We start from the raw sequence: 24,539 nt of genomic DNA, 5'->3' as shown, positions 1-24,539 counted from the left end.
TATTTCCAACTTTTTTTTGGGGTACCTTAAATTGTAACTTCCAAGAACCTGCTTCTCCTATGGGTCAGCAAGCTGATTTTAATTCTATTAGCTTCATTTGTGTAGTTCTTTATCAGCATGCAAAAACAAGGCCCCATTGTGTGGGAAAATTTATAAAAACCTTTAAATAATAAAAAAAGCTTCTTTACTGTTTGTAATCCCCATTCTTAGGTTTCCTTTATTGTGCGCTATAGAAATTTTCCTCTTTTATCCCTATGCATCATTTATATGGTTCTTGTTTTGGTACAATTCCCCATAATATTCCAGAATGTACTGTTTTGTGAGTAGACTGAATAGGTTCTTTTTTTTTTGCTTCTTCACATCCAGTGCGGAGTTGTAACTGAAGACAGATTTCCACCCACAAAGGCTCCAGATGTTAAAACGTTTCCCAACATCGACTTAATACAGTGACGGCAACACCTCCCTCCCGCCCCTCCCAGTAGGGTTGGGATTGTACTGTATTCCCTACTGGTTTACCCTTCCCCCCTGTAAAGGGTAACATTTTCCCTGGGTGCAGAGGCTTCCTCACAGTCTCCAAGACTGAAGGACCTATAAGAAAAGAAAACAATTTTATAGTTTGACAACTGTCTCTCTTTTAAAGTCAGTGGACCACAAAATCAATCAAGTAAGGATGACATGTCTACCTAAATAAAATAAGAAATTGGACAAATAGCTTAAGATAATGCTAATCAATGAGAATCATGTTGTTTCCTTACAGGGCAAAAAAGGAATAGCTGAAGCAATGTTAAGTAATCTAACTAGTATACCAGCTTGAGATTTCTTTCTATCAAGGATTCAAAGTGGAACCATGCATTTTTATCTTTCTTTATATAGCTCTCAACTGCCACCTGTACCAGAATACAAAAAGTGACCCTGAGCTGGAGACATGCATAGAGAGATGTATAGCAATTTATATATAGATGAAATATACACAAAATGCACCTTGTAGGATGCTATCAGTCTAATTCTTTACCTCCTTTTGCATGAGTGACGAGAACCAGTTATTTCTTACATAGTAAGTTGTCTTACTTTCTTCAAAATTAAATGCACCTTCTTTAGGACAATCACTCTCCTTAGAATTACAACTCACCTTTTTTTGCGAGTATTCCCAATATAAAGCAAACAAAAATCCAATCAGTAAAAAAAAAACAAAAGCAAAAAACCCCTCAAAGTGCATTACTTATTTTTGGTTGCCTGATATTTTCACTTAAGAGGTACTAAAGATGTCCACTACACTTCAGCAAATATCAAAAAGTTAATTAACACTTGACTTCTTGATGCTCTTAATTAATAATTCTTCCAACCCTATTTTACTCAGTCATTTCCTTTACTCTCAGGACTCTTGATTTTGCCGATAAGGACTTTGTAAATGGTAGCAATTTAATGATGAAAATGACATAAAAAAAATAAAGGTAAATTACTGGGAGACTGTAACTAGTACCTGACAGTAGAATTTTCACAACAAGACTACTAACCACTCATGCCAAACTTCGAACATTTATGAAGGTTCATGTGAATTCACAGAGGGTGATCAGCCCATCTGTGGAGAAGTACAAGCAACCCCTTTTCTCTGCCTCTGAAAAGAGGGAATACTACAAAAAAAGGCAGGAAAAGTTATGAATCAACTTTTATCTCTAATTAGAAAACTGAGAATTACTACATACCTTGTCTTAGAACATGGTCACCAAGTTAATTCATAATTGGTGATGTGACAGAGACAACAGAAGGTAATAATTCTGAGAGTGCCTTAGACTTAGCTCATGGTTGAATCTTTTGGCATTTGATGCTAAAAGTCTTTCTCATCTATTGCACGCTCATGATTTAACAAGTGAATCAAGCACTTTTCCAAAATGCTAAGGCCATAAAACAGCTATTAGGACTCAAGACCACAGTGGGACAGCACACACAAAGGGCTCTGAGACATTCCAGAGGCTGCAAGTATATTTCTGCTGTCTTCTAGGTTAATTAGACAACTCAGATTTTGAAATCTTTCCAGGTTTAAAATCTAGCTCAGAGTAAACAAGCAAGCAAACAAAACTCCAACATAAAAGGTAATTCAATTGGCTATACAACTGCTGGACACACACTGAGTACATTCCCTGGCCTCCTAGTCAAATGTGTCTCAGTTTATGTTTAAAACCTAAAGAAGCATAACCGTTGGCCCACGGTACTTGTACTGACCCATGTTCCTAATTTATTGAACCAACTTAGTGTGTTAGGCAATCTACCCAATTTTAGTGTCACAATAGTACAGCATTTAATACTCAAAAGAATTCAATGAAGGAAATGAGGCTAAGAGACTAGAATTGTTAGTTCGACTTAACAACTTTAGAAAATCCCAAGAAGAGTCCCAGTGGACTTACCCGTCTATCACCCCAAATCAAAACAATCTTCCATTGCCATTTTAAAAAACAGTGCTGGGCCCGTGGTAGGTGTTCAACAAAAATGAATGTTGAAGATTGAATACAAAATATTCTTAGCTACTGAGCCAAAACCCACTTCCAATTCTACTTGGGGTTTCCCTAAAACTCCCTACATAGAAAGTCCTTGATATATCAAAAACTATAAATTCATGATTTAAAACTAAACCATTTCTACACTCTGGTGATCTCTTTTTTTTTTGGTACGTGCCCCTAGTGGGAACCGAACCTGGGACTCTCTGGTCCGCAGGCCGATGCTCCAACTGCTGAGCCAAACCAGCCAGGGCTCTGGTGATCTCTTGCAGGGCAAAAAAGGAATAGTAGAAGCAATACTAAGTAATCTAATTAGCATACCAGCTTGGGATTTCTTTCTATCTAGGATTCAAAGTGGAACCCTGCATTTTTATTATGCTTGATGGTTCTCCAAAAACCCCTACTTTACATAATTGAAAATTTAAAGTCCAATATAGCATGAGATTGTTTTATTCAACCACTGTAGAAAATAAATAGCTCTATCCTACTCAGTAGTTTTAGATTGGAACCCTAAATTTCTTCATCCTAAAAAATTCCAAACTTCTTACAACTTACCCCTAATTATGGGACTGCAGCTTAAGTGCATGAGGTTAAACACCATAAAAAGCTGCAAGACGCTCTTTTAAGGGAGGCGGAAACTGGTCAGAGAAACGCCTCCAATTTTCATCCCCAACTTGATTTTTAAATCCATGAAGAATCTGTAAAGAGTAAAAAACTAATTAATTTATCAATAACAAAAGACAAAAACTCAGATATGCATAGCTTCAGAAATCAAACTATTGATGTTATTAATACTTATGAAAAACAAACAAAAAAGTATAGAATTCACCCAAAGGAATAGTTTTATGCCATACTAAATTTTTTCAAGTTGGAAATATAGAATGCTTTGGGTTCCTGGCTTTAACTATAGTTCATTAATTTTATTATTCGACGATTCAAATGTGTAGCAGCATTTTACTTCTTATTTTGTTATGGTTGAGTTAATCAAAAGGGGGCACTACTGAAACAAATATCTGTAAGATTTAATTCCTGTGAAGACCACTTAAGATTTATTTTGTTCCAAGTTTATATTATACTCTAAATCTCAGTCAGCTGTCTGTGAAAATATATGCTAATTTGCAAAGGTGGATAATGAGGTCACATGTATCAGTGGTACTGGTTGAAATTATATTTTCAAAGTGTATGCTCTATTGATAGAATCACTGTTGTATCTTAAGGAAAGATCAAGCCAACATTTTATTGAGAACAAAGGTTATAGGTTATATAGTCTACCAATATTGATTTGAAGAGTCTAGTTTCATATGAAATATAAACATAATTTAAACTTTCCAACAAGGACTGTAATAGTCCCACAATGTGTATCATTAAAGCCATTTTAGTTACCTTACAGAACATGTCTCTCAGATCATCTTTTGGGTTAATCCATGATGCAACAGCATCACAAAAAAATATAAAATCCTGTAACAAGCAAGAAACAGATTTTAGATTGATATATTTGTTAAACACATGAAAAAAAAAAATTAAACTTCAGACTATACTGTGATAGAATCCTTGCCAAAATTTTTTTTAGAAAATCAACTATGATCATAAAAATTATAAGTGAATTTCTTAATGGTGTCCTTATTACTATACCATGAAGGAACCTTTACTCATTCAGTTTATATTGGAATTTAATGCCCTTTTATGTTTAATTCACATCACGAAACAAAATCCCTGTCTAGTAAATGTTTAACATCAGCAATGGCCTGAAAGTACCAAATGAGCATCAGTTAAAAAAAAACCACTTTCATTTACAGGACTAAAGAATGCCATAAATCCAATAATATTACAGTACTAAGTAGCCTAAAAATAACTTCAAGTTAAAAGTATATAATAAGCTTGATTTGATGTATAGCAATTAATAGATCTAAATTTTAAGACTCATTTTCAGAAAGAAACTTAAATAAAATGGCAAAAGTTAGAAAAACTAATAATTATGTAGCTACAAATAACACCTAACCCAACCAAATTCAAAACAAACAAATCAACCCAATGCTTAGACAATTAATTATTTAAGATAATCAGGTTATTCTGACTATAAGAACAAAGCAACAGTGGGCATATGATTTATTACATTGAAAAATTTCAAGATACAACATTTAAGATATAGCTGATGTCCTGACATGTCAGCTACTTTAAATACACATACACACCTCTAGAATTTGTCATTAAAAATTTAAACATAAAAAAAAACACCTTAAGATACTTTCTTTTAACTATATCCAAATACATTATGTAAAAAGTAGAAAGTTCTACCAATTCTTAAGTTGGTAGTGATTTCATGATCATATACATACATGTTACTTCAAACATATACATACATGTTACTTCAAATATTAATTCAAGGGGTGGGGGGGGAGTAACTCAATCCCAGTGGGAAAATGCTCCTTTAAAACACAGTCGACATCATATGTATGATACCTCTAAAACACATTTAAAGTGATACAAAGTTCTTAAATATTGAAGAAAGAAGGGAGGGAGGGAGGGAGGGAGGGAGGAAGGAAGGAAGGAAGGGAGGGAGGGAGGAAGGAACAGAAAAAGAAACTTAATGCCAGTAGGTTATTTTGCAACTAGGGACCATCTCTAAAGATAGTATTGGCTCATTTTAATAGTAAGTTATTAACATTTTACAAATGTGAAATTAGGTGAAAGATTTTTTCAGTTCTAATTTGTACGTTTTCATGGCCAATCACTTACATTAACCTGAATTTTATTAACAGGTAATGCAATACATAATGTTTCTAAACCTAAATTAAACAATACAGTAATTAATACAAGACATACAATATCAAAAGGCCCCAATTTAAAAAATGTTCAAAGCACCCATCTCTTGGAAGTGAGACGTCCTTTTCTTGAAAACCCTGTCCATACTTCTACACTACAATTTATTGAGGAACCTGGGACTTCTTTCAAATTAATGTATTTATTTTTGTTACAGATGTATCCTCCCCCTAAGAGACGCCCCTCTCCCTATTCCTACCCCCCCCACATTGTTATCTATGTCCACTGGTTACGCATACATGCATACAAGTCCTTTGGTTTATCTCATGTCTCCCTCCTCTGAGGTTTGTCAGTCTGAACCAAACTCCTTTCTATGTCTCTGGGTCTGTTTTGTTCATCAGCTTTTTTGTTCGTTATATTCCACAAATAAGTGAGATCATGTGGTATTTGTTTTTCTCTGGAGGAACCTGGGACTTTTAACTGGGAGTTTCACAACTTGCATTTTGAGGATTTCATATTCATGGTGTCAATCAACAAGTTTTTGTTTGTGTGTCTTGCAAATTTGCGGTTGGATCCAGAGGTTTGGTCAGATTCATGCTTGATACTACCGCCAGATAATTTTTTTTTTTAATGGTAAAAATGTCTAAATATAATACAAACTAAGACAGGAAACAAAATAAGGATAAATATATCATAAGCTCTCAAAATTAAAGCAGTTTCAATGGCTGATTCAGTATTCTATTTTACTCCCTCAGTTTGTAAGTTTGATTCTAAGTAACTGGAAGGGTACCTTGTATTTGGTTACTCTCTTAAGTGTAGCTATCTTAACCTCAACAAATTGATATTGAGAAGTAAATAAAGGAGGTCTAAAGGTAAATGAATGAAGTTTTGGCTTAATTCAATACAAGAAGGAAACTTTATTTTCCTAATTTGCTACTACTATTATCTCCTGACAAAAATAAAAAAGATGTAGGAAATAAAAAACAGGCATGGTCATTTCAAAATTGTTAGAAATTATACATTTTAAATATATAGTTTGTTTTAGTATATTTGAAAAAATATGCAATATATGGAATATTTTTTATAATAAGAGTATTAAAATATTTCATCCCTTTCAAGTTTCATTATTTAGAATATTAAAAATTAAGAACAAATTTTTATGAACGTCTTACTTGGATTACTCCACTGGGATTCACACTGATCATGGTACAAATTCCACGAAATGCTGAATCCTTTTCCTCATTGTCCCTTATGTTTCTCAGAGAGGTGCACCTAATAAATTACAGAATTGAGTTTAACATTTAAAGTAAGAAGCAAGTTAAATTACAATACTAATGGACAGTATTTAATGGAATAAGCATCACAGTATGTTTATATTCAAAGAATTTTCATAAAGCTTAAGTTTCTCACACTTCCTGTATGTGGGCCCATGTACTCTAAAATAGCAAAAGCCTTGAAATTCATATTTTCTTATTAATAGATTGCATCTATGAAATGGACAATTGATTTTAATCTACCATAACTATTAATGAGCTTGAGCCAAGAGTAAATCACCAATTTAAAAAACTGCATTATGACTTGTATTCCATTAAACACTACTAAAAATGACTTGAATTGAAAGATTATCAACTGAGAGAAGCAGAACATAGGATATACTGCCACAATATAAACTATTATTTTAGAACTTATGGTGTAAATGTTTAACTTTTACATTAACAAGCAAGTAAGATTTTTATACATAACAAATTTAAACATGTATTTCTTAATGCAATCCAAGTTTTCAAATTAATTCTAAAAAAGAAACAATGCAAAAACCTAAATTTATAGAATTTGCATGCATCTTTATTTTACTGGTGGATATTTAAATGGTTTTTATGTGTAATCAAGCTTTTTAACACAGCAAGCATGTGACAATCTTATCCCATGCATCAATTAGTCGTTAGCCACAACATAAAATAAATATACATGACGATGCTACTGAAAACCTCACAAACCTGATAGGACAAGATTAGTCACATGGTTGGCAATGATTAAGGATTGTGATTTTTGTAACCAACTGAAAATATATCTAAAAGTGAGATAGAAAGAGAAAGAAAGAGTGAAGAAAAATGAATTAAAAAAAAAGATTGAATAATACACACCAGGGTCTTATAAACTGCTGTAGCATGGGGGCCACCTCTTGAGGACAAACGTAACCAAGACGACCAATTGTTATTGCTAAGGTAACGCAATCACGGTTATACACCACCAAACGCCAACCAAGACATGAGCAAATGAGGGGGAAGGAGAAAAAATAAAGAAAAAACAACAAATAACTCAGAAACAGAAACCAACAGAATTTGTGTATGATAATAAACATAAGATTTCACCAGTGCTGTTTATTACCACCCCCTAAAATAAGGGGCAGCAACATATATGGCATACTCTTGAAAAAGGAAAAACAAAAGGAATTAAAAAAACTTTAAAGATTGAGAGAACACCAAAAACCATGAATTGCTTTTTCCGCTCAATGAAGTGTCAATAAATCATACTTCGTTAATAAAAAGATGAGCGATTAAATGGATTTAGAAATTCTTCAGTCTAAGCCAGTTGAAATTTCAGAATTTAATAATGAAATCTATGTTTTTTCCCCAAGAAATATTAGTAAATGTGAATGATTACATTTCTGAATCGTCTACTCACACACACTTCTCAGTTAAAACAGTTATAATTTCTTTCTCACTTCTCCAGATCTCTTTTTATGTGATTTCTATTAAAATTATCTAGGAATTTAATCCAAATTTTGGGTATAGCTTTTTTTTGTTTGTTAACATTTCCAAAAAAAAATCGATCATTTGCCTGCTATCAAAATCAACTGTCAAATTTTAGATGTTATGGTACACACTGAATAGATCGAAAAATTGCTGTGCTATGTCAAATCCCATTCCAAAACCCTCTAAATGGTGATGGTAATTCAGATAATAGTACACCAATTTCAGGCCATGTTTGACATAAAGGAAATTCAGAGAGTCCACTGTAATGACATGTGATATGTGGACCAAAGGAACAAATATTCTGTCTTTGTTATAAAAAGCATAGCACAATAGATAAACATTGTACTGATTACATGCTAATATTCTATATAAAATGGGAATTAATCAAATATATATTCACCATCCAAATTCAGGAAGTCCTTAAACTTAAAAGGGCTAAAACAAGTGCAACTCAGAACTGCATTCTGCAATTCAAAGGTACATACATATAAATACATTTATACACAACGGGGGAAAAATACAAACAGAAAACAAACCATGAAGTGCTTTAATGGTGTTCTCTCAAAAACTTACAGGTTAACCTCTCATAAAAAAAGGGTGGGGGTAAAGAAAAATGTTTAAGGATTACTTGAAGCAAACTACACAGATAATACTAAAATCCAGCAGATTCATATGAAGCAAGAGAAAGAAAACCTATGTTCAAAAGACACAAACTATGCAACATTCTCATTAAACAGGCAAGTATGAACAATCCAATGAAACATGCGATAAAGCAGATGATGGTCCATTGAAAAAGTTCAGTGTAGGATATACTAATTTGGGGGGAGGGGGAAGCAAATAACTGCATATACTAAGGAATTGGCTTTACAAAATATTAAAATAATGGTAATTAAGTTGCTAAAATCTATATACATTAGACATTGACAATGATTTTGCTTAATGATTACCTCCCCATTTTGGGTAAGGAATGAGGAAAACATTCTCTGCAGCCATTTGTATTAAGAGTAATCCAGTGAATGCCAAGTATGTTTCTTAATCACATCAATTCAATCCATCAATTTGAAGAGTATTATCAACTACCTTTTCATTTACTTAGGGTAGAATCATATTTAGAATATAATCTTATAGATAAAGCCAATTTGTTACAGGAATGATAACAAATTCACCAGCTGATATCCCACAAGAAACTTTAATATACATTACACTCAACATTTATTTGTAGTTATGCATTCACATTTAAAAATAAATAGAAAGTTTCTTTAGGTTCAGTAGTAATTTTATAATGGCAAGTGTTCCAAATCTGAATGTCATGTATAGGTACTGCATTCTAAAGAGACCAAAACCTGACAAGATTTCATAACCATCCTACACATAGATTTTTGTACTTTTCAGCAAGAAAATCTGATTTGCTTTATGATATAAACAGTACCCATACAGCCAAACAGCCATATAACTGTTTCATAATTGAAAGATTTCCTTCCATACCAATAAACATATCAATTTTAATCACATTAGACCACAATAAACTTTCTATAATTAAAAAACATAAAATTAAAATGCCCTTGAAAACAATTGTTCTTTATTTAGAAAACCTTAATCTTGTCCAGTATTTTGGTAAGTCCTTCACTGACTATGAATATATTACAGGAATTATCTTAGTATATAAAGAAAGACATGTGCCTGATTGAAAGCAAAATTTATTTTTTTTAATCATTATTAGCAAAAATCGAAGAAGGTGGAAGGAAATCACCCTGAAATGTGTTCTATAGTATGGAAGGTATTCTTTAATATAAACATGCTCTCTATAAATGCAAAAGAGAAACAAGCCTCCTGAATAAAAATCCCACAAAGTACTGCTTAAGTTTCCAATTTGAAGAAAAGTATACAACAAAATAGAAAATACATGTGTATATATGCCATTGTAAACCAATTAGCCACTACATTGCAATCTATCTTTGGCCATATTTTTACAGATTAAAAAAAAAATTACTTCCCAGCTCCAGTTATTCTCTGCATTAATGTAATTGTAAAATTCATATTGTTCCATAGTTTTTTTAGCTTGGGTCCATTTTAGGAAGTATTAAAACACTAGAATAGGGGGAAAAAGTGTTGTTTTTCTGAAAAGTTGTTATGGAATGCAGATAGAAGAGTGCATATTTCATTTCTGAGAATCTAAAATAGCTATTAATAATAAGCTGGGTTTCTAAAGCTAGCTTTGGTTTCTCTACGCATCTTAATTTAAAGTTACAAAGCAAGTAATTTTCTCTTCACCAAAACAGTTCATTCATATGGTACCTGTATTCTCTAACAACGTCTTTGGTGTGTTGGGTCTGTTAATGATTTCTACAAGCTGGTGCAACACCATAGGAATATAAGGCTGCATCTCTATACCTAGATTATCCCCAAAAGAGAAAAACAAAAGAAAAATTTCAATGTTAAAATATCAATTTTGCTCCCTTTATTAACTGTGACATAAATTATTTATAAATACGCAAATTCATTTAAATTTTAAAAACAAAACAAAAAAGGCAATTACTAAAATATTAATACATCTAAAAATTTACACTTTTAAAGAAAAATCTTACCCATTTGAATGGAGATTTCTCCAATTGCCCATGTAGCATTATTGCAGACTGAAATGAACTCTGGATTTAGGTTGGTTCCCAATATTGGCATGAAATCAGCTAGAAAAAAGTTTTAAAAACTATGTAGTAAAACTTATCAACAGCAGTATATTGTGCTTTACAGAAAACCTACTAGGTGGAAAATGAAATGTAGGCAAGAAATAGCAGTATTTTAAAGGTGTTGGGAAATATTTACCTTAAGAAACTGAAAGAGGCAATACCTGAACTTTCATATGAAGCAGACCAGGAAACATTAAGTTTTGGTATATTTCAGATATCATTAAAAAGAGTTGGTCAGAGTACTCTTGTCATCAGACTGCGAGAAAACTCAAAAGTGAGGAAAGCATGATACATGGGAACTTTCTTTAAAGCTAGTTTATCACATGCACAATTAAAAAAACTTTTGCCCTAGTGCTCAGATTGTAATCTCAGTATCATTTTGCACTTAAAAGGAATGAGACTGGCTCTCAGAGAAATGTTTCATTGCAGGTTAAGGGCAGGAAATGTACCAGCAAATCTGGACTGCCCTGGCCAGTTTTGCTCAGCGGTTAGAGCATCCGCCCACGGATTAAAGAAAGGGTCACAGGTTCGATTCCAGTCAAGGGCACGCACCTTGGTAGTGATTTGATCCATAGCCCTGTTGGGGTCGTGTGGGAGGTAACCAATCGATGTGTCTCTCACATGATGTTTCTCTCTCTCTCTCTCTCTCTCTCTCTCTCTCTCTCTCTCTCTCTCTCTCTCTCTCTCCCTCCCTCCCTCCTTTCATCCCACTCTATCCGAAAATCAATGGAAAAGTGTCCTTGGGTGAGGATTAAAAAAAAAAAAAAAAATACAGAAACAAACAAACATAAACAAACCTGGACTATTTTGCTATGCCGGAAAGAACTCAGGAGATAACTTAAGCTCTTAATGCCTACAGCTAAGACAATTTGGGTATCGGTGAGTTTATACTGACACTCAAAATACAAACAAACAAAAACTCTGAAATGTAATACAGATACGTGTGGAGGATACTGGGAATCAATTCATTATTTTGAAAACTGGTAAATAAATAGAAAAAAATCAAGTAGTAATTCTGCCTCTCCTATAGAGTGTGTAGCTCAGGGAAATAATTTATTGATATGAAAAATGTCTCTATATATGTATTCTCACTGTTAAATGAAGAATCAGAATATAATTTTTTAAAACTCTTAATAAATTAGTGGGTCTAAAGGCAGGGCTTCTCAGTTTTAGCAACACTGATAATTTGGGCCAGACCATTCTGTCATGTGGGGGGAGTGGGCTTCCATGTGCCTTAGGGAGGATCTTGAGCAGCATCCTTTGCCTCTATGCACGAGATACCAGCACTACACCTTCAGGGTTAAACAAAATGTCTCCAGATGCTGCTAAATGGTCTATAGAAGGGACAGCACACAAAATTGCCCTGGTTGAGAATAAGTGATATAGAAAATAATCACCGTAACTGATAACATAAAAAGAAAACTAGACACCGTGTACCCCCCAAAACAAGAAACACATGATCTATAAAGTCTTAGGAGGAAATGATATCCTTCCATACAAATTTAAACTCATAAAACTAAGTTAGGTGGTAAATATTTGTAAGAACAAGCTTAGCATATAACAAGAATACATCACACTTTCACTTAGAGTAGTTAGGCTTGAACTTGTTTTATTTTTAATTAATTAAAATCATAATTAATGTTATTACTCAAAGTTCAGAAATACACTTATTAGTCACAAAGCTGGGAATTGGGTGAAGAAACTTTCAGTCTGTAAGAAGTAAGTTCTGGGGATGTAATGTATGACATGATGACTATACAGTTAACAATTCTGTAGTATATATTTTAAAGTTGCTAAGAAAACAGATCTTAAAAGTTCTTATTACAAAAGATAAAACAATTTTGTTGTTGTTCATCCTCACCCAAGGATATTTTTTCCATTGATTTTTTTTTTTTTTTTTTTTATCCTCACCGGAGGACATTTTTCCATTTTTTGTACAGATAGAGTGGGAGGGAGAGAGAGGAAGAGAGAGAGAGAGAGAGAAACATCGGCGTGAAAGGGACACATCGAGTGGCTGCCACCCGCACGACTGACTGACCAGAGCCTAGGACAATCTGCAACCGAGGTACATGCCCTTAGCGGGAACCGAACCTGGGTCTCTCCGGACCGCAGGCCGACGCTCTAACTGCTGAGCCAAACTGGCCAGGGCTCCATTGATTTTTTTAGAGAGTGGAAGAGAGGGAGAGAGAGAGAGAGGAGGGAGGGAGAGAGGAAGGGAGAGAGAAACTGATGTGAGACAGACACATTCATTGGTTGCCTCCTGCACACACCCCAACTGGGGCTGGGGACTGAACCTGCAACCCAGTTATGTGCCCTTGACCAAGAATCAAACCCACGACCCTTTGGTTCATGGGCTGACACTCTAACTACTGAACCACTGAACCAGCCAGGGAGACAGTATTTTTAATTATGTGAGTTTATGGACGTTAACTAAACTTGTTGTGGTAATCATTTCACAATATATACAAAAGGTGTACAACATGTCAAATCATGTTGCTCTGCTGGTGTCGCTCAGAGGATTGAGCATCGAATCATGGACGCAGAGGTCCTGGTCTGATTTCCAGTCAGGGCACATGCCCGGGTTGCAGGCTTGATCCCCAGTAGAGGGCGTGCAGGAGGCAGCCAATCAATGCATCTCTCTCACATGGATATTTCTCTAAAATAATCATTAAAAACATATTTTAAAAAATCGTTATGTTGTATACCTTAAACTTATACAATGTTATGTGTCAATTATATCTCAGTAAAACTGGAAAAGAAAAACCCCAAAGCACAACTGTATCAAATGAAAAACCCTTTTAGGTCAATGTTTTAAACCAAGGTTTATTAAATCATGTATAAACAACTATCCTACAATGGGATATAGAAATGAACAAAAAAAATAACCAAAATCCCATTTAATCCACGGGTTTGATAGTAATTCAGGTTATGTTATTCAAGAAATCCCTTGTTATCTTCACAGCAGACTAAGACAAATGCTATGCTATTAAAACAAAACAAATGATTTACTTTTTAAGTAAATTGTTTGAAATGTTTCCTATAATATCTGAAAAAATATGCTATAAGAAAAACTAATTAACAAGCTACTGACGAAATGGTGAGTTCAAGGGAACAAAGAACAGGAATTCCCATCCTGCCTGCTTCAATCAGGGCAGCTCTAACCAGTCAAATGTACATTTATAAATGTTGGCATTCCATGAAATTATATTTTAATAAAAAACATAGCTGATGTTAAAAATCACATCATAGTAGTAAAAAATATTCATACCTATACAAGGCTTAACATGCTGAAAGCAAGCTTTTGTCAGATCACCTAACAGGGCGAAGGAACTCTGCCGAACTTCTGGCATTTTATCCTGTTAAGAAATAAGAAGAAATTAACCCCAATGTGACACAGAGAACCAGGTCTCAATTAATTTTAATTTAACAAGTCTCACCTGCATGCATTGATACATTAGTGTTAGAATGTTACTTCGGGCTACTAGCTGTTCAATGTTGCCTCCAAGTCCTTCAGCCAGGCCACTGAGTAAATCAAGAGCCACTATCATAAAATCTTTATCTGGAGCCTCATATTGATCTGGTTGAGCATTGTTCAGCTGAAATTAGACAAATTTTTGAAAATTTATTTTGAATCAATAATTGAAAATTTTCATTTGTATACTTTATGCCTATCCTTAGAAAAATGTTTATGATGCCAAGAAAGAATAAATACAAAATTTTTAAAAACTACCATGGCTTGTGCAAGAGTCTTCTGTACTAGGTTTACACAACGCTGATACACAGGTTCACAGTATGGAAGGAAGCCAGACTGCAGGGCGGTGGCAACTGAAGATAGGCACTAGAAAGAATAAAGTACAAGTGTAAAATTTCTGGATAGTTAACATTGTGATAAATGCTAGAAAGTGTACTAATTCAGATCCTGGTTATTTCTGAGCTTGCTCTACTTGTCTTTTCAAACCTCTCCTCTAGAAGCCACCCACTGCTATTAAGTTTGCCAGATGGTCAGGGGAGGTTTCCTCAGAAAAAAATGTAAAACAGTTTCTAGCCCTGGCCTGTGTGGCTCACTTGGTTGGGTGTGGTCCCGTGAACTTGGTGGTTGCCAGTTTGATGCTGGGTTTGGGGCTCAATCTGGTAGGGGGTGTGCAGGAGGCAGCCGATCTATGTTACACTCTCACATCGATGTTTCTCTCCCCCATTTCCCCCCACTCCCTCTGAAAATCAATGGAAAAAATATCCTCAGGTGGTGAGGATTAACAACAACAAAAAAGAACAGGTTAGAAAACACATATAGTGTAATCCTTGTCTACTAAAAAAAAAAAAAAGCCTAATACTTCCATTATGCTTTTTCTATTATCACACTTAAAATACAAAGAAGTTATATATATTTATTCAGCATTTTAACAAATGGTTCAAATTTTTTAACACTGTTATCATCACATGTACCTATTTAGTTCTGGACATATGTTTTTGATAAAACACAGATTAATTGAATATTACCAGTTTAGCATACCTCAAGTAAAGGGAAGAGATCTTTATCTTCATCCTTTAACATGTTCCATTTCTGGATCAGTGGAGGCATTAGCATCTGAATATATTCCTATTTACAATGATGAAAAACACATAAAGCTCCACTATCATATGTTAACAAGTCCATTTTGAGTCTATGAAAATTAAAATCCATTTAGAGCAATTGTGTAAAATCATTACAGAATGTTATTTTAAGACTTTTTGTACCTTAGTTTATGATTTTGTTCTATTTTAATGCATCTTATATACTTAAAAAAAAAAACATATACAAATATACCATAATAAAAATTACTTGATCATAATCAGAAATAATTCGTGTAATTTTACTCTCTAGTGACTGAATTTTTAAATTCTGGGGCCTGTGACATGTAATATGGCTCTAGTTGTACAGTATGTTATAAAGGCATTTGTAGAAAGAGATTCATAATCATTTAAGGGCCCTTCTTTAAATTAAAGGATCCACAAAACCAAGTAAATAAATGTAGTAATAATGTAAAAGGGGCACCAATTCTAAGACATTCAGAAAAGGGTCTAAGACATTAAGAAAAACAACCCCCCAAACAAAACAAAACTAACCAACATCAAAGCACACCCACAAACCAAGTGTCTTGCATCAAGTTTTAAGTATAACTTACAAACACAGACAACTTCTTAAAGCTTGCCATATAGCAATCATAAACAAAATCTATCCCTTAGCATGGAATTTTGAACTATCCTGAAGTTCTCATACTACTAATCCAATCCGATACTCTTCTACTTTGAACACTACTAGAGGTAGAGTTTAGCTTCCATGCCATATTTCTCCTCTATCACTATTTAGAATTTTTAACTTACTACCCCAATTTCTAACTGTTTGATCTAGTGTATTCGCCATACCTGTAAGTTCCAGTGAGAAAACAAAGATGTCTAGATGTAGTACTCTAAAGCTACAATGGTTATGAAGTGGTAGATACAAAAATACTTTAAATTAAATAACAGTTATATCCCTTATCCTTTAGTCAGTCTACAAAGTGTTTTGCATTCATGTGAGATGCTGCTGTAATTTCTACACCAAGAACATATTTTCTTCATAACAGTTAATCACAGATACTCACTGGTTTGTTTAAATGATGTCCTACTGAATCTGCTAATGTTCCTATGGCATCATAAAGAATGAGCAAGTTCTTATGCTGGTATTTACTAAATGCAAAGACCAAGGTATCAAGTATATAAGCAAGGTAAGGAACAAGTTCTGTACAAGCCTCCTCTTCTAGGGTAGCAAAGGCACTGTAAGTAAAGAGAAAATATTAATGTTGTAGAAAAGGAATAGTTTAAAATAGAGATAGAAAACTAAGTCTATAGTTTAAAGAATGTCTATTTTACATGCCCATGTAATGAATTTAAGAAACTTCCCACTTTACATGCCTATAGCAATGAACAAAACAATGTCCCCATTCTCAGGGAGCTTACATTCTAGTGCTAGTTCCAGGTTAATAAAATTAGAATTAAAACTCTAATTTATATACCTTACCCTTCAGACGCAATCCACAGGCCACAAAATGACAAACATATTTAACATTTAGAGTGTTTGATATGTACAGGAACACAACAATATCACAACCTCAAATGTTTCCCTCAGTGGAAGGGGAAAATGGGGTGATGTAGATCAAGGGCACAAATGTTCAATTATAAGAATTCTGAGCCCTGGCCGGTTTGGTTCAACGGTTAGAGCGTCGGCCTGCGGTCCTGAGAGACCAGGGTTCGGTTCCCGCTAGGGGTGCATACCTCGGTTGCAGTTTGTCCCCGGCCCTGGTCGGTTGTGCGGGTGGCAGCCACTCGATGTGTTCCTTTCACATCGATGTTTCTCTCTCTCTCTCTGTTCCTCTCTCTCCCTCCCACTCTACCTGAACAAAAAATGGAAAAATGTCCTCGGGTGAGGATTAAAAAAAAAAAAAAAATCATAAATCTTCTTAAAAAAAAAAAAAAGAATTCTGAGAATCTGCCCTGGCCGGTTTGGCTCAGCGGTCAGAGCGTCGGCCTGCGGTCCTGAGAGACCTGGGCTTCGTTCCCGCTAAGGACATGTACGTACCTCGGTTGCAGTTTGTCCCTGGCTCTGGTCAGTCAGTCGTGCGGGTGGCAGCCACTCGATGTGATTCTTTCACATCGATGTTTCTCTCTCTGTGTGTTCCTCTCTTCCCCTCCCATTCTACCTGAACAAAAAATGGAAAAATGTCCTCAGGTGAGGATAAAAAAAAAAAAAAAAGAATTCTGAGAATCTAATGTACAGCACAGTGACTAATCAATAATATGTATTGTAGCGCACTCTTCCCTTGCAGCATGCCGGCGCTTTTCCCTTCCCCCTTTCCTTCCCCCAGGTGCATTACCACTACATTTCTCCTAAGCTCCTGTGGCCCCTTCTTTTACCTCTGTAACTTTCTAAATAAACTTTCTCTTATCAAAACAAAACTAAAAACAAACAAAACAAAATAAAATGTACTGTATATCAGAATGTTGCTGAGAGATCTTAAGCATGGTCACCAAGGAAAAGAATTACCTATGTTAACTATGAGAGGTGATGAATGTGTTATTTCATTTGGTAAGCGTTCTATAACGTGTATGTATATCAAATCATATCGAACACTTTAAATATAAACAATATTTGTCAATTACCCTTCAATAAGGTTAAAAAAAGTTTCTCTAAGCTCCACACTACATTACAGTGCAAAGTACACTTGTTATTACAAATCTGCCTTATGTATGGCTTATCTATTAGAACAAATGTACAAAAAAGGAAAGAAAAGAACTTCAGTCTCAGTGTAATGATTTCAATTTAGACCCAAACTTGTCTGGGCCTTTCATTTCTAAAAATAAGGTTTATATTATCTTCTGCTCTACTGCCCCAGGGATTTCTTAAAAATGATAGGCTTTAGCCCAGCTGGTGTGGCTGTGGGCTGAGCATTGTCCCATGAACTAAGAGGTCCTGCTTTGATTCCCAGTCAGGGTACATGCCTGGTTGCAGGATCAATCCCTAGTAGGGGGTGTGCAGGAGGCTGCAGATCAATGTATCTCACATCGATGTTTCTACCTGTCTCTCCCTTCCTCTCTCTCTAAAAAATCAATTAAAAACATATTAAAAAAAAAAGATAGGCTTTAGCCATTTGTTAATGCAAGTTTTGTTCGTTAGCAGTGTGAACTAGTTATTTATTTCACAGCAAGCACCACAAACTATACAGTTGCTTAGTAATCCCTACTCGTTTCAAGATGGCAGGAACTTAAACCCAGTATTTAGTGCATGCCTAACAACTAGCAGAGGGCTAAAAAAGTGCCAAATAAATAAACAACAGGAAACCAAATATAATCTGTATCCTGCCCCCACCTAAAAAAAAAATTTAGTGCTATTACTCACCAAAAGCCCTTTTGTTCAATTTTCTTTTATCTTATTAAGAATTAACTCTTCCAGATATTTTTGCTTCAGATCTGGGAAAGTCCAATTCCACTTAAATTTATTTTCCTCTGTTGCAAAAGCTGGAATATTTGTACTAATGAAACTGCTGGTCTAACATAAAAATAAAATAGCCCCAAAGTAAACCAACAAAACAGCTACTCAAGTAGATATATGAAGTGACAGATGACTGGTCACTGTGGGACCTTCTGTGGAGTTATGATAGTTGACCTGTAGACTAATGTGAATCTGCTCTAACTTTGGTATTGCTTCAAGAATAGGACCCTTGCCCTCACCACTCCATATGCCTGTGGAAATCATGGTGAAAGATAATTGTACTGTTATACACAGCGAGGAAAAAAAAAAACAATAAACAAACCCCATTAATGGTTTAACAACAACATTCCATCACAAGGTTGAAAATTAGTTTTTTATTGACATACCCACTCCTTTTCCGCACAATGAACATTTATTATGAATCTGTCCTACCTGCAGGCAGCTTCTTGTACTCTCTTGTTGCTATCCAGGATACGCTTTAGCAATTCTGTCATTAATGGCTTCAGGTACGTGTCTGGGGGCTGGCTGACTACCCAGTGTGCATAGCGGCTCAGAGTCCAGCACGTTATGGAACGCACAAGAGCCTTTTTATCAGAGAGGCACTGAATAAGGTGAGGAATGAGCTCAGGCAAGTATGGAATCATGCCTTGCATGCATCCTAGAAAAAAAAAATAACAGAAAATTTTCAGAAAGTGCTAAAATATGGTTAAATCAAAAACCATTTCAATTAATATTAAACTGACACATGCATCCATGAAAAATATTCAGATCATTTCTGTAATAAGTATACTGTAATACTCTGTTCTACAATTATTAAAAACTTAAATGAGACCTAACTGCTCCTAAGTATCTTCCAGCAGGGTTAGGAAAGCTCATTTTACTTCCACTACACAAATTATGACTTTCAGAGATGTTTAAAATGCTTCAATTTATTCTAGATAGATGTTAAGAGTTAGGACAGAATAATAACCCTTTATAGAGAATGACACCACTCTCAACTTGTTTTTCTACCAATGGAAATGCTTCTGACATCAGTCCTTGTCCTCTCACTCTGTTCCCTTTATCATAACAAAAGTATTTGTTAAATATCTGGCTAGGGTTAGAAGCCTGTGGCTATTTAGTTAATTGTTAATCAATTCAAAGTAAACATTCTAAGATGGCTTTTGTTTTAAAATATCCTTTTCAAGGTTAATGTGGTTCACAGTCTTCTCTTCCCTACATCAGCAGCAACACAAGAGCAAAGTATGTAAATTCAAGAATGAATAGTCTTTGCTTATAGAGTAACAATTTCTTAAAGTAGCCAGTCCCATCAGCACTAATTATTAAGGTCTTTACAATTAAAATGTGACTTAGACTTACCTTCAGCAATTGCTCCTAAAACCAAGATGCCCGATTCTTTAACAACCCATTCATGATGAAAAAGTAGTTCTTTCAAAAGGGGCAAAATGTGTGGCAAAAGCTCATCACGATACACATTTGCAAGAACATCTAGGGCAGCAGCAGAACATTTTCCTAAGGAAATATTTCATTCAAAAATATTACATTAACCTCTATTATCTTTTAGTTGTATATATGTATATAAAATGAGTATTTGCTGCTCTACAACACTTTACTCATACCTTTACAGTTTCAAAGAATTCAATTAATAGGAGGCAGTCTGTCACATAAAAAAACATTCTATTAACAGGAGTACTTTTTTATGACCAAGAATTAGCACACTGCCCTGGCCAGTTTGGCTCAGCGGTTAGAGTGTCGGCCTGCGGTCCGGAGAGACTCGGGTTCGGTTCCCGCTAAGGGCACGTACCTCGGTTGCAGTTTGTCCCCGGCCCTGGTTGGTCGTGCGGGTGGCAGCCACTCGATGTGTCCCTTTCACATCGATGTTTCTCTCTCTCTCTCTCTCTTCCTTCCACTCTATCTGTACAAAAAATGGAAAAAAATGTCCTCGGGTGAGGAAAAAAAAAAAAAGAATTAGCACACTAATTATGAATTGGAACAAAAGTCAGCAGAACAGCCCGGCTGGTGGGGCTCAGGGGTTGAGCATCAACCCATGTACCAAGAGGTTGCCAGTTTGATTCCTGGTCAGAGTACATGCTCATGCAGTGGGCCCAACCCAATCCCCAGTGGGGGGCATGCAGAACGTGGCTAATCGATGTTCTCTCTCATCAATGTTTCTATCTCTCCCTCCCTCTCCCTTCCTCTGTCTCTAAAATCAATAAGGGGGGGGGGGGGAGTCAGTAGAACATGACGCATAAAATATGCTGGAAAACATTCTTTACAGACTAAGGAACTAATAACTATCAGACTATATATTAATTTGGCTTCATTTAACATAATTTAGAAAAGGACAAAAATTTTTCCCAATATGATAAATGGATAATAAATGGTTAACTACAAACTATTAGATAATGGTAAAATAGCCTTTTTAAAAAAAGCTGTTATATTGGCCAGAAGTAATAACTTACTTATCAATAAGGGTCTTAAGTTATACTGTATGGCAGGATCTGTACAAATGAACATTATACTGCCATGAAACAGAATGAAATCTAAATGTACTGATATAGAATGAGTTATATTATATATAGAAAATAATCAGCAGAGTACATATAGTGTACTCTGTTTTGTAAAGTAAACCTCTTCTCAAAAAAAGAAGATATACATGTGTTTTCCTGTATGTGCACAGAAAAACTTCTGGAAGGATATAAAGATTGGTGTGATGTGAAGAGGAATGACATTATTACTTTAAAGAGTTATCTATATTGCATTATAATGTTAATCTACTCTGCCATCAACATGAAAGTAAAGACACAGTAGGAAGTAACTTGTGATACTAGTGAGAACTGGGTTCCAATACTAGATGTGTCATCAGTACCAGCTTGTTGACCATGGACAATTTTCTCTTTTTGTAGTTTCCTTACCTATGTAAGGCTGCTGGAAAGATGAAATGTGATATGCATGCTAAGTCTGTGGCTCAGTGCTGGGTACATTAGGCACTCTAAGTAACTGGTAGTTATAGGAAATTAAATGGGCAACAGAGGAACTAGCTTTATTTAACCAAATAAATTACACAGTCCAGGCTGATGATGCCTTTCCTTAAATACTTTGTAGTTACTAGAAATCCCAACACTCTGAATTATAGCAGTAGTTCTCACCTGGGGGCAGTTTTGTTTCCCAGGGGACAGTTGGCAATGTCTAAAGACATTGTTAGTTATCATAATTGTGTGTGTGTGTGCTGCTGGCATCTACTGGGTAGAGGTCAGGGTTGCTGCTCAGCATCCTATAATGTACAGGAAAGGCCCCACAACAAAAAATTATGTGGCCCAAAAGGTCATTAGTACTGAGACTGAGTAAGCCTGAAATAGAGCAGTGGAGCTTTAAAAACCAGTAAGCAAGCAAGCAAAACAAGGTGTCTAGGTTCCTTCCCAGACTTATTTAATTAGACTGTAGCCCAGAATGCCACAATAGATGAAGTGGATTTCCAGCTAAGGTTGAAAATGAACAGAGATTTAAAAAAGATATTCTGCAAGTTTGAATATGACAAAGCAATTTACAGTATTAAAAAATTATCCATGATAATCATCTAATTCTCATGCAAATTAGCACACAAAAAAAGTTTATGTAAGGAAAACAGGAAGTTTACGGTTAACGTTTCTATTTTAGAGTATCAAACAAAATATATAGCCTTTTGAGGCTGCTGGAGTCCCAGGCAGTTCCTCTTAAAGGGCCCGTGCACAGACTTACTCAGACTCGCTCCCTCAAGGCTCCAGCGTGGGGGAGGCAGCTTGAAAGGCACCAGAAACATACAGGGAAGAACTGAGTTGTTTGGCATGGGGCGAGAGCTGGAGAGGCAGCTTTCTCCCGAACAGACCTGCTGGCAAAGGCCATTGTTCCTTTGGTGAGCCCTTTCCCCAAAGGGCAGGCAGATGGGCACCATATCTGGGACTCCAGCAACCTGGATCACACTGTTTGCTCAGCCCTGGTGATTCTTTGAGGCCCTGCCCCACCCAATTTTCCAGCCCACCCAAGCTGTTACCAGTGGCTTTACTAAATAGGATTGCCTGTTTTGGCTCCTGCTTCAGATTTTCCTAAATTCTTTCAAAAAAGCAGCATATGGTCTCAACGAACCCCATATCTCTCACTAAGTAGCCCCAGGCCTGGCACTAGAAGCAGCCAGTCTTGTTTCTCAACTTGGCTTTGCCTGCGTATCTCCAAGCCCAGCACAAGAAGCAGCCATCTGCAGATCACTTTGTAGCTTATGCCTGGTGGTCCCAAATATAACAGAGACAGTGGGTGACCTTGCCCCAGTGCCAGCACACCCAGTGAACAGCTTCAGACCACATGGAAGCACTACCACCCAACCACCTCCACAAGTGACACACTCAAGGAATGGACTCAGTGGGTATCAGAACCCTGCTGAAGTAAGTCTTGCTCTGTGTGGTCGGCCCCTGCACAGCTGATCAACCTGAGTACATCCCTCCCATTGACATGCCAACAGCCATCAAGACTCAATTACAACAGAAGGGTATATAGTCCACATGAGCGGTGTACCTCGAGGGCCCAGCTGGGGTGATCAGGGAGACTGTGCCACTTGCCACTAGATCCTATAGGACAACTACCAGAATAAGCCACCCTATGAAGCATAGGAGAAACAGCAACTCTACCTAATACTGTACATAGAAACAAACACAGGGAGGCAATCAAAATGAGACAGAGAAACATGTCCAAAATGAAAGAACAGAACAAAACTCCAGGAAAAGAACTAAATAAAATACAGATAAGCTATCTAACAGAAGCAGAGTTTAAAAACACTGGTTATAAGGATGCTCAAAAGAGCATAAAAAAGGACCAGTGAGAAATGGAGGATGCATTAATAGAAATAAAAAATAATGTATAGGGAATCAATAGAACAGGTGAAGCTGAGAAACAAGCCACTGATTTAGAAAACAAGGAAGCAAAAACCCAATCAGACCAGCAAAAAGAAAAAAGAAAAAAAAATGACAGTGTAAGGAGCCTCTGGGACAACCTCAAGCATACCAACCTTGGAATCATGGGGGTGCCAGAAGGAGAAGAGGGAGAACAAGAAATTGAAAACCTATTTGAAATGTGAAGGAAACAAGACATACAAACCCAGGAAGCACAGAGAGTCCCAAACATGATGAACCCCAAGAGGCCCACACTAAGACACATAATCATCAAAATGCAAAAAGTTCAAGACAAAGAGAGAATCTTACAAGCAGCAAGAGAAAAGCAGTTAGTTACCCACAAAGGAGATCCCATAAGACTGTCAGCTGATTTCTCAAAAGAAACTTTGCAGGCCAGAAGGGAGTGACAAGAAATATTTAAAGTGAAGAAAAGCAAGAACCTACAACCAAGATTACTCTATCCTGCAAAGCTACCATTTAGAATCCATGGAAATATAAAGAGTTTCTTGGAGAAGAAAAAGCTAAAGGAGTTCACCACCACCAAACCAGTATTCTACAAAATGTTAAAGGGTTTTCTCCAAGAAAAAGAAGATAAAAAATATGAACAATAAAATGGCAATAAATACATATCTATCAACAATTGAATCTGCAAACAAAATAAGCAAGCAAAACAGAAACAGACTCATAGATACAAAGAACTTTTTGTAGGTTGCCAGATGGGAGGGGTGTGGGGGATGGGCAAAAAAAGATTAAGGAATTAAAAAGTACAAATTGGTTGTTAGACTGACAAACCTGAAAGAGAAAGGGGAAGGGGGTGGGAAGAGATAAACCAAAGAATTTATATGCATAACCAATGAACACATACAATAGTGTGGGGAAGGCAAGGAGGTGGGTGGGAGTGGGGAAAAGGGGGGGTCAATGGGGGA

At 35.8% G+C, this 24,539-nt stretch overlaps 1 protein-coding gene across 2 annotated transcripts in view; it reads right to left on the bottom strand.

The window, feature by feature from the left end:
- Positions 1-340: 340 nt before the first annotated feature.
- The window catches only part of TNPO1 (transportin 1), a 98,936-nt gene continuing 74,737 nt past the window's right edge, over positions 341-24,539 (bottom strand). For both annotated transcript variants that reach the window (XM_036278558.1, XM_036278559.1), the window contains exons 12-25: positions 20,054-20,206; positions 19,127-19,352; positions 16,311-16,482; positions 15,200-15,286; positions 14,420-14,527; positions 14,127-14,285; positions 13,958-14,045; positions 10,591-10,689; positions 10,301-10,396; positions 7,394-7,469; positions 6,425-6,524; positions 3,876-3,950; positions 3,048-3,190; positions 341-588 (exon numbers count right to left, since the gene is read on the bottom strand). In XM_036278558.1, coding sequence (XP_036134451.1) covers positions 3,083-3,190; positions 3,876-3,950; positions 6,425-6,524; positions 7,394-7,469; positions 10,301-10,396; positions 10,591-10,689; positions 13,958-14,045; positions 14,127-14,285; positions 14,420-14,527; positions 15,200-15,286; positions 16,311-16,482; positions 19,127-19,352; positions 20,054-20,206 — 1,547 coding nt within the window. In that variant the 3' untranslated portion in view covers positions 341-588; positions 3,048-3,082. The remainder of the gene's footprint in view (positions 589-3,047; positions 3,191-3,875; positions 3,951-6,424; positions 6,525-7,393; positions 7,470-10,300; positions 10,397-10,590; positions 10,690-13,957; positions 14,046-14,126; positions 14,286-14,419; positions 14,528-15,199; positions 15,287-16,310; positions 16,483-19,126; positions 19,353-20,053; positions 20,207-24,539) is intronic.

The sequence above is a fragment of the Molossus molossus genome, unplaced genomic scaffold (genome assembly GCF_014108415.1).
Source record: "Molossus molossus isolate mMolMol1 unplaced genomic scaffold, mMolMol1.p scaffold_m16_p_3, whole genome shotgun sequence".
NCBI classification, from domain to species: Eukaryota; Metazoa; Chordata; class Mammalia; order Chiroptera; family Molossidae; genus Molossus; species Molossus molossus.
The sequence above is the reverse complement of the archived record's forward strand: the minus strand, read 5'-3'. Positions and strand labels throughout refer to the sequence as shown.